General features: G+C 46.1%; 1 protein-coding gene across 1 annotated transcript; it reads left to right on the forward strand.

Annotated features, from left to right (window-relative positions):
* Nucleotides 1-6,817: 6,817 nt before the first annotated feature.
* LOC120677656 (disease resistance protein RGA2-like) lies at nt 6,818-10,941 on the forward strand. The gene is made up of 2 exons (XM_039958831.1): nt 6,818-7,626; nt 7,965-10,941. The coding sequence occupies exons 1-2, from the start codon at nt 7,126-7,128 to the stop codon at nt 10,659-10,661; spliced, it is 3,198 nt and encodes a 1,065-aa protein (XP_039814765.1). The 5' UTR covers nt 6,818-7,125; the 3' UTR covers nt 10,662-10,941.
* Nucleotides 10,942-11,283: the final 342 nt, after the last annotated feature.

An 11,283-nucleotide genomic window follows, 5' to 3' on the forward strand; every position in this document is an offset into this window, starting at 1 on the left:
GACCACCTCCGCCCCGCGCCCAGCCAAATGTTGTTTCAATCTAGTCGCACCACCTCCTCCTTTCTGCGTACGACAATAGTTGCATCGCCATCCGGGATAAAGATTTTCCCCGTGTTCCCATACAACATCTCTGCTTGCCATTGTCTATCTGCATACATGGACAACAAAAATATATCATCTAATATTCTAACTCCTAAGTCATAGTGTCTAAAACCATCTAAATACACCTAAATCCTAAAACATTCTAAATCCTAAAACATCCTAAATCCTAAATATTACCTACATTCTAAATATACCTAAGTCATACACCTAAATCCTAAAAAAAATCATCTAAAATCATCTAGGGAAAAAACCTCACCTGCCGGCGGCTTACCGTCGCTCGTGGCGGTTTACCGCCTAGCCGGGCCGGTAAACCGGCCTCCAAGGGCGGCTAACCGGTGGATCCGGTGGCGGCCCGGCTTACCGGTGCTGGGGCCGGTTAGCCGCTCTCAGGAGCCGGCTGGCCGGGTCAGGGCGGCGGACGGAGGGTGCTGGCGGCGGACAGGGGTTCCTAGGGGGCGAGAGGAGCGGACGAGGGGTTTCTGAGGCTGCGGGATGGTTGGGGATAGGTTAAATACGATGTGCCGCGCGATGGGCCTTAATGGGCCGTCGTTTTTTTCTTTTTCTTTTTTGATTTAACTTATAAATTCCGCAAACCATACTAAATGAACGAATTTTTGAGAAAATTTTACACCATTAGATTCATCACACCTTGAAATATTTTTAGGAATTTTTTGAGAATTTTTCATTTTTTTGAATTCAAATTCAAAATTTGAATTTGGACCGGTTGGGAACCGGTCGGAACCGGAACCGGTCCGGACCGGTTTGACCGGTAACCGGTCAAACCGGACCGGTTCCCAACGGTAAGGTTAACCATGGTGGCTACAGGTCTGGTTACGGTCACTGGGGCTCCAGTTACAGTTGAGGTAGTCCAGACAGAGCTTGCAAGGATTTCAAGGATTGATTGGCAATGGGAGGCCTTTCCACAGGGTCAGGACTCTTTCTTGGTTGCTTTCTCGAGTGAAGAAGCCCTAAATAGTATGGTCGACATTGGTTATCAATTGAAAAATCATGGTGTCACTCTTACGATTTCGGTATGGCAACAAGATCAAGACATCATTCCAGCGTATGAGCTAGATGAAGTCTGGGTTCATATCACGGGGGTGCCTCCTTCTTATCGTCACTACCTGGTATTTTGGGCGCTAGGCACTGTCATTGGAGCTACACTGGATGTGGACATGCTCACTTACAGGAAGACTGGCGTAATTAGAGTGAAGGTTGCGATTCTGAACATGGGTCAGCTGCCTCTCACTACTGATCTGGTTTTTGGAAAGGTGGGCTATAATGTTACTTACATGCTCGAAGATGACTCTTTCCAGCCAGCTATTGTTCTGGCAAATACCTTTGACCCTATGGACCATGATGCTGGTGCGGATAAGGGTAATGAGGACAATGAGGATGGAGGGTCAGCAACAAAAAAGAGGAGGAACGAGGCTGCTCAACCTGATGCGTCGGTTCCGCAGGCCGGCAATAGTTCTGGTCCTGCACCCATGCAACTTGCACTTACGCCTCTTGGGAAGAACCGGCCTTGCCCTCCATGGAAACCCTTGAAAATGATGAATGAAACTGATAAGCTCCCCTGGATTGCGGTGACAAGGCTTAAAAATTATTTCCACCCATCTGTTGGAAGCGCTCCTAGTAAGTTTCACATTTTGTGCTCAGCAAAAACTAATGCTAATCCTTTATGTATATCATCAGGTGATGCCTTACCTGCTACAGCTTTGTCTGATACAGGTGCACCGCTGATTAAGAGCAACAACGGCAGCGCGTTAGCTGCTGCCGATGATCAAATAATGGCCATGCAGCGTGCGCACATAGCTGCAGCAGGCAACAACGAGAAGGTACGGGAGTCCAGCACACAAGGATTGCAAATGCAGCATTCGGTGGCACTATCGGACGGTGAGTATGACCCAGCTTGTAATTCCATCAACTTGAGTGCTAGTGATTTATCCGAGTGTCGATGCGATGATGTAGATGAAATTCCTACCGGTGAGGACACATATTCCACTCCCGGCGCGATGAAGGCAGATGTTGCGAGCCCAGCCGCGGCTGTTCGCAGAGCTGTGCAGCAACTCGATTCAGCAGGATGTCTCCAGGGTGCGCCTTCATCAAATTTACCTGGCAGCAGCTCGCCGCTGGTGCCTCGCGGGTCATCAGAGATGATATCGCCCAGCAGCTCAAAGACAGAAAGAATTACTACACCGTGTAACAAACCTTCTCCTACTGTTATAGGATCAGTCTTAGTAGAAGGTAAAAGAAGAAGTGCTCGCACCAACAATTCATTTAATGCTGATGGCATATCTACAGCAGATGAGCTTATCATGGAAAAGGCAATGAGGCGCACGACATCAAAAAATATGATCGGCGCCACAACACCTTCGAGCACGAGCCCAACTGGAATGCCACCAGGTACTCTCTCAACTGGTTTATTCAATAATCTTACACAAGATTCCTTCTCGACAAAATTAAAACCTATTGGGATCTTCTTAGGGGCCAATAATAATGCCATACATGTCTCCTATAATGCGCTTAGAAGAATAGAAGCAGATAGAGCCCCCCTTAGTTACGCAAAAAGGACTTAAACAAGGCTGGGTTGGAGAATAATCCATTTGATCCGAGTGATGAGGAAGACGCCGCACAAGATGAGGCGCTCTTATCCCACTTGGTCAAGGGCCTGACTGATATTGATTTTGACGATTCAGACCTGACCACAAAGATTTGTGATCTAAAGGTATCTGGACGAAAGTCGAAATCATCAGCGAAAAAAAGACAAGGCCCGTAGACGGTCTGCAAAGCAATCCAATAGTATTTCCCCATGAAAGGAATTTACTGGAATAGCAGAGGTCTTTCAGACTTGACTAAATATTGCTACATTTCGGAGGCAATCAGGGAACAGAATCTAGACTTTGTGGCCGTCATGGAAACTGGAAAAAAGGATGTGTCCAGAGCGAATCTGAACCGCCTATCTGGAGGTGCGGATTATATCTGGCAGTGTCTTCCACCGAGAGGGCGGTCAGGTGGCATTTTGCTAGGTATTAATGCCCTAAACTTAAGAGTTATCTTTAATTGTGGAAGGGGAGTTTTTTATTAAATTCCATCTCCGCAATAAAAGTGATGATTTTAAGTGGATTCTAATGGCAGTCTACGGACCGGCACAGGATGACTTTAAACCAGCATTCTTAGCTGAGCTCGTTCGGACTTGCCAACAGAACCCGGTGCCAACGTTGATTGGAGGAGACTTCAATATAATGAGGCATAGCAAAGAGAAGAATAAGAACAACTTCAACCCCCGTTGGCCATTCCTGTTTAATGCGGTAATTGACAGCTTCGATCTACGGGAGATTGAGCTAACAGGTCATCAATTCACCTGGGCTAACTCTCTTTCAGACCCGACTTTTGAAAAATTAGACAGAGTCCTAATGACCACAGAATGGGAGTTCAAATACCCTTTGGTAACAGTGCATGCTCTCGATAGAGGTGTATCTGACCACGCTCCCCTACTATTAGACATGGGCGAACCATCCTATACAGGGGTGGTCAAACAGTTCAAAATGGAGCTGAGTTGGTTCTCCCATGAGGACTTCAGGGATCGTGTCGTGCAAATATGGAATAAGTCAGTGAATGGCCAAAACGCAGCTCAACGGTGGAACCGTAAATTGGGGGCCCTTAGAAAAGATCTGCGGAGATGGGCAGCTCACATACAAGGGGAATACAAGACCCAAAAACAACACTTCCAGAACACTGTCACATCTCTAGATACCGTAGCAGAAACTAGACCGCTCACAGATGATGAAATATCATAGTTGGAGACCGCACGTGATGGCTTGATCAAACTCCTTCGGGAGGAAGAGATCAAGTTCTACCAGCGGGCCAAAGCAAATGATGTCCTCCTTGGAGACTCCAATACGAGATACTTCTAGATGATTGCGAATGGCAAACATCGCAAGAAACGTATCTTTTCACTGGACCATGAGGGGATCAAGATTGAGGGTCAAAACAATCTCAAAACCTATATCACACAGTTCTACAAAGATCTCTTCGGCCCTCCCGAGGATAACAATTTCTATACTGATGAGCACAGGACAGGAGACATACCCCAAGTCAGCCAACCCGAAAACGATTTTCTCACGGCCCCTTTCACTGAAAAGGAGATTCGAGACGCCGTTTTCGACATGGAGCACAACAAAGCACCAGGCCCTGATGGTTTCCCAGCTGAGTTCTACCAGCACTTTTGGGACATCATCAAGGGGGACCTGATGCAAGTGTTCCATGAGTTGCATACTGGAGACTTACCAGTCTTCAGCCTGAATTTTGGGGGTAATCATGTTACTACCTAAAACACACGACGCAAGCAAAATCCAACAATTCAGACCCATTTGCTTGCTGAATGTAAGCTTTAAAATCCTCACAAAAGTGGCAACCATCCACATCAACTCGGTTGCGGATCACTTGATTAGCCCCACTCAAACAACATTTCTGAGAGGACGTAACATACTCGAAGGAGTGGTTATTCATCATGAAACGGTGCATGAGCTCCATCGCAAAAACCAGAGTGGAATCATATTCAAAATAGACTTTGAAAAGTCTTATGACAAAGTACGATGGGATTTTCTACTACAAACGCTCCGGATGAAAGGATTTGCACCAAAATGGATATAGTGGATCAAATCTTTTATATCAGGCGGGAGTGTAGCAATCAATGTCAATGATGAGGTAGGCCCATTCTTCCAAACAAGGAAAGGTCTGAGACAGGGCGACCCCCTCTCACCCATCCTTTTCAACTTAGTAGCCAATATGCTATCCATTTTCATAAATAGAGCCAAAGTGGACAATCAGCTGAGGGGTGTGGTGCCGCACCTATTTGAGGGCGGCCTCTCCATCCTATAGTACGCTGATGATACTGTTCTCTTTATGGAGCATGACCTGGAACAGGCTCAAAATATGAAGTTAATTCTTTGTGCCTTTGAACAGTTATCAGGTCTGAAAATTAACTTCCACAAGAGTGAGCTCTTTTGTTTTGGCGAGGCCAAGGACTTTGAGGATCAGTACAGGGAGCTGTTTGGATGCAACACCGGTACCTTTTCCTATTCATTATTTGGGCATCCCGATCCATTTTCGGAGATTGTCAAACAACGATTGGTTGAGAGTACAAGAACATTTTGAAAAGCACCTCAGTAGCTGGAAAGGGAAAAACCTTTCCACGGGAGGGCGGCTAACCTTGATCAACTCAGTTCTTAGCAGCCTACCGATGTACATGATGTCCTTCTTCGAGATTCCAAAAGGGGTTCGCAAGAAGTTGGATTACTTCCGATCTCGGTTCTTCTGGCAAAGCGATGAGCACAAACGAAAATATTGGCTAGCAAAGTGGGATATCCTGTGCCAACCTAAAGAACAAGGAGATTTAGGGATACAAAATCTCGAACTTAAAAACATCGCATTGCTCAGCAAGTGGCTGTACCGACTGTTGACAATAGATGGTACTTGGCAGCAGATTCTACGCAACAAATATCTAGGGACTAAACCGTTGATTCAAGTCCATTGGAAAAGTGGTGACTCTCATTTCTAGGCAAGCTTGATGAAAGCAAAAAGTGAGTTCCTCCGGTTCGGGACCTTCGTTATAAAGAATGGGTCACATATTAGATTTTGGAAAGACATTTGGCTAGGTAACACACCCTTGAGACAACAATACCCGCAACTATATAATATTGTAAGGAGAAAACATGATATGGTGGGTCAAGTGCTTTCAGCGCCAACACCCAATCTATCTTGGCGTAGGGATCTCATCGGAAATAAACTAGCAATGTGGAATGACCTAGCAGCCCGACTGGCTCCCATCACACTCAGCCACGATGAGGATGAGTTCAGATGGAATCTTGACCCGGCAGGTGTCTTCTCAGTAAAGTCACATTACTGGGGATTAATAAGTCAGAACGTTCCCAATGTCAACAAGAAATTATGGAAGCTGAAACTACCTTTAAAAATCAAGATATTCCTCTAGTACATTAGGCGCGGCATCATCCTCACAAAGAATAACTTGGCGAAAAGGAACTGGCTGAGTAATCAACAGTGCTGCTTCTGTCATGAAAATGAAACGATTCAGCATCTGTTCCTAGACTGCAGTTTTGCGCGGATGGCTTGGGCTACAGTATACATGGCATGGGGTCTCCGCCAACCCACAAGTATATCGAACATGTTCGGGAGCTATCTGAATGGAATTTCAAAACATCATAAATCACTCATCATGGTGGGAGTGGCAGCCATGTGCTGGTCTGTCTAGCTCTGCAGGAATGACGCTATATTTGAAAACAAACAATCTTATTTTTTACAGGTTATCTACATGACTACATGTTGGCTTCGTACATGGGCTACCCTACAACAGCTTACTTCCCAAGAGGCGCTTGTTGTGGCCTCTCGGTGGTTGGAGCGGGTGGCGAAGGATTTTTTTACCCAGGCACATGGGTGGCGTTCTAGTCTCAGGATCGAAAGTCATTAATGTGTCTGTTAAATTTAAATCTAGTAGGCTGTGTGCCCAATGGACAGAGGCTGGGAACGGTTTCAAGTCGTTGTATCCACTCGATGTAACTTCTTGAAATTAATAAAATATTCTCATTTAAAAAAAAAGCTCACCTAGGAAAAATCCGGTTCTGTTCCAAAAAGAATTATTGAACTGAGAATGTCCACGTTGGTGCTCACGCCCACTTTTACCCTCCACGGCCACACTACATGCCTTATCACTTTCTCCGCCCTCCAGTGAGATCACCCGGCCGACGGTGAGGCGAAAGCTAAGCTCACCGGCGGCCACCAGCCCACCACCGCTGGCTACACACATGCGTGAATAGTCAATGTGAGGATTCTGGAGCATTCCCCCTCGCAGCTCAGTGTCTCCTCGCTCCTCGGTCTGCCGAAGGGCCGTCGCCGTCCACAGATCGATCTCTCCAGATCCGGTCAACGCCGACGTCAAGCTGTTGCTGCTAACTTCGGAGGGGAAGAAGGGAGCGGGGAGGAACTGGTGGCTGCCGCGGGACCATGGATACCGTGCAAGGCATCTTTTCGTTCGTGGTGAGCATGGTCCAAGCGCCGGCGGAGGTGAAAAAAGCGCTGCAGCAACTCGAGACCAAGCTGCCCTCCGCTCGCTTGCTCGTCAGTCGCAGCGAGTGGGGCATGTTCAAGGACAAGGAGCTGGACAAACTCTTCTTGCAACTCAAGTACGCCACCTACGATGCCGAGGACCTTCTCCGCGATTTCGAAGACCAGGCGCAGCGGCAGAAGATTGAGGACGCCGGCCGGAGCAGGGCAGGTCAACTCTACTCATCCTTTGTGAATAATGCAACACATTTTCTCCATGGCAGCAGTAAGAGGGTAAGGGAGACCCAAGATAAGCTCGACGAGGCTATGGCTGAGGTTGAGAAAGAGCTCAATAGGATGGGTCTCCATGTTGTGCCGGAGAAGGTCATGCCGATAACAACTGAAATAATCACAGCTTCCGAAGTATTTGGCCGTGACACGGAACGGAATGAAGTGATAGAGGCCCTGTTTGGATGAAAATAGCACAAGTAGCACAAAAATTTTGACCAATAATTAGAGGTACTAAATAAAGTTAATTTACAAAACTAACTCCACAGCGCTGTACTACTTCGCGAGACGAACCTAATGAGGTTTTTGACCGCACGATTCGAGAATGGTTACTATAGCATCACTGTAGCCAATCATCGATTAATTACTATCATTAGATTCGTCGTGAAAAGTTACACTCATCCGTGAAAAGGTTTTGCAAATAAACTTCGTTTAGGACTCCATGCATTAAAGATTCTTTTTTCGGGAATTGTGTGCTAGTAGTACTAGAGCTAAACCAAACAGGGCCAGAGATGCTGGGTGTGACTGAGACCATTGACCACACGGACAAAATTGATCAGGTGATCAAACAAATGGGCATGCCACTCACTATGGGCAGTACGTCTGCAGGGTCGTCTAAACGAAAGAGCACAGCAACAGCAGGCCATGGCACCCTTGCATCTACACGCAAATCAGCCAAGCAACTTATTAAAGGGGACCGTAGCAGCGGCGCTGGACTCACTGAGACTACCATCCTCACTGGCTACGTTTCTGTCTTGCCGATTTTTGGCATTGGCGGGATCGGGAAGACCACCCTAGCTCAGCTAATCTACAATGATGAAAGGGTGAGAGCCCACTTTACTGTGAGGATATGGGTCTGTGTTTCAGACCTCTTCGATGATGAAAGAATGACAAAGGAGATCTTCAAGACCATCTCTGAGCCAAGCATTGACTTACCGTGCGATTTACGTGGTCTTCAAGCAGAACTGAAGGAGAAACTGAAGAGTCAAAAGTTCCTTTTGGTGCTGGATGATATTTGGGAGATTTCCCAACAGAAATGGGAGCACTTTTATGCACAGTTGCGTCATGGACTTGAAGGTAGCATGATCTTGGTGACTACAAGAGACAGAAACATTGCTCACCTTGTCGCCACCAGCAATTGTAAACCTCTCCAACTCGAAGGATTGCCTGCTGATACATTTTGGGAATTCTTCAAGAAATGTGTATTTGATAAAGAGCACCCAGAGTCATATCCTCACTTGCAAGACATTGGCCGGAGCATTTCCTCCAAGTTGTGTGGTAATCCTTTGGCTGCCAAAACTCTTGGACATTTGCTGAATAGTAATCTAACTGAGGAACCTTGGATGGTAATCAACAACAGTGAATTATGGGAGCAAGAACAAAAAGAGGGCGAGATATTACCAGCCCTTCGGCTGAGCTACTTGCATCTCCCATATGAACTTAGGAGATGCTTTGCATTTTGCTCCATGTTTCCGAAAGGTTATAGCTTTGAACGACATGAGATCGTTGACATTTGGGTGGCAGAAGGCTTTATTGCACCACAGGGGAGGATGCATCTTGAAGACATGGGGATTAGGTACTTGGATGAATTGAGAGGAAGGTGTCTTTTCCAAACTGATCCAAAGTTCCCTGATCAGGATAGATATGTAATGCATGACTTGATCCATGGTACTGCGCAGCAAGCTTCCATGCACGAATGCTTCTTGATGAAAGATTTGAGCAAAGTGGTACATAAACTTCGCCATATGTCAGTCGAGGTGGATGGTAAATCCTTGAGCACAATGGAAGGCTTTCAACATTTGAATAAATTGCGTTCACTTAGGTTTGGCACAAAATTGGACGTTAAGATCACCTGGTTCAGTCAGCTCTCTAACATCCTGTTTTTGAGCCTAAGAGGTTGCAAGCTGGAGGATCTACCTGAAAGCATATGTGAGGTTACTAGCCTCCGTTATTTGGATATATCGCATAGCCATGTGAAAGATCTGCCAGCAAAATTCTGGCGCCTTTACAGCCTGCAAGTTGTTGATGCAAGTCGTTCACGTCTGAGAACAATTCATCAGGATGTAATAAAGCTGACCAACTTGCGTCGACTAGCATTGCCAATGAAAGCCTCTCTGGCCCTATCGAAGGTACGTGGACTGGGAAATCTATGTTGCCTTCGGAACTTGAGCTATTTTACAGTTGTAAGAAAGAATGGGGGATTTCAAGAGCTGAAGGGCATGAATCAGCTCAGAGGAACACTATGTATCAGATCAATTCATACTGTGAAGAGCAAGGAGGAGGCTGCTGAGGCTAGACTCGTTGACAAGAAATACCTCAAGGAATTGAATCTACACTGGCGAATTAATCACGATACTTGGACGCTGAGACCCGGTGAGAATGAAGTGATTGAGGGCTTGTGCCCTTATGAGAGAATTGAACACCTTAAGGTCCATCACTTTTGGGGTGATAGGCTACCAAGCTGGCTTAACCCAAAAAACCTGCAAAATTTAAGAAGCCTGCAGCTTTCAGATTGTCTTTACTTCGAAACTTTATCAATCCCCCACTTTGCAAGCGGTACACAAGGTGGTTCAACGGGTCGGCATGCAAGCAGCAGCACCAATTGCTGCCATAGCATTGCATCCGGTGCCTTTACACACCTCACTGACATAAGCATTGTCGGATGCCACGGGCTGAAAAATCTTGATCAGTTCTTGGTCCCGAGGAACCTGCCATCCGTCGAGTCCATATTGCTCGAGAAATGTGACAATCTAGAGTCTATACCTGCCGATGGTTTTGTTGGATTCCTTCACCTCCGAGATCTGAAACTCTGTAGTTGTCGCAGTTTGGTGCACCCGCATCGACAGAAAATGGCTTTGCCCCCCGCACTCCGACGGCTCTGTATTGGGTCCTGCGGTCAGCTCGACAGATCATTCATTTCTTCCCTAGAGAAGGTCACCTCTCTCACGGTACTCTGCTTGATTTCATGTCACAACATCGAGTCGATCCCGTTGGACTTGATCCCCTGCAGAAACACGCTCAGGTTCCTGCTTCTCGCTTGCTGCCACAAGTTGTCGTCCATTGGTGGATCGGGCATCCCTTCATCCATAGAGTGCGTCAGTGTATCCGGCTGCCCTAAGCTAACCCAAGTACAGCAGCCATATAAGAAGAATATTGGTGGGATGTCCGATGCCGGATTTCTTCGAGGAACCGGCCCTGCTTGGTTGTGACGACTACACTACAAATCAAAGGCCTTTTGCGGACAGATAAATGCAGACGCCGCCAGCTTGTTCTTAGACTGAATTGTAGCATTTGTAAAGGATTGCACACATCCGATCCTCCAGTTCATTTGCAGGTGATCCTGATTTATCCGATATGAATTTTATATGTGGTTGAGGCCCAGGATAACTATTTATAGCATTTTTAGTGTCTATAAAACCTGATTTTATGCTTACTAGCCAAAGCCGTCAGACGCTTACATTTGATTTGAATGGGCTCATTTATTAGTAACACTGGATTGTTATGGTTAGCTCAACAACTATGTTGATCGGGTTTTAAATTGAAACAAACTCAAGTAGTAGTACAAGGTTAGTTTAATTAGTAGGGCGGGGGATGCCACTGAGTTTTTGCATGCCTTCACGTATGTAGATTATTGATTCGAAATTTTATAGCTTGTAATATCATCCGGAAAAGGAGCAGAATACAAAAGATATCCGAATTCCAAGAGAATGTTTGAAAGGTTCACGAATTGGGTGTAAATTTTAGAAATTCATAGAAACGAAGCCATGGGCTTGTTGGCTGTCCCAATGAAGTTAAATGAAACGTACAATGATCCAATGAGCAACTTTACTC

This window comes from Panicum virgatum, chromosome 6N (genome assembly GCF_016808335.1).
Source record: "Panicum virgatum strain AP13 chromosome 6N, P.virgatum_v5, whole genome shotgun sequence".
Classification (NCBI taxonomy): Eukaryota; Viridiplantae; Streptophyta; class Magnoliopsida; order Poales; family Poaceae; genus Panicum; species Panicum virgatum.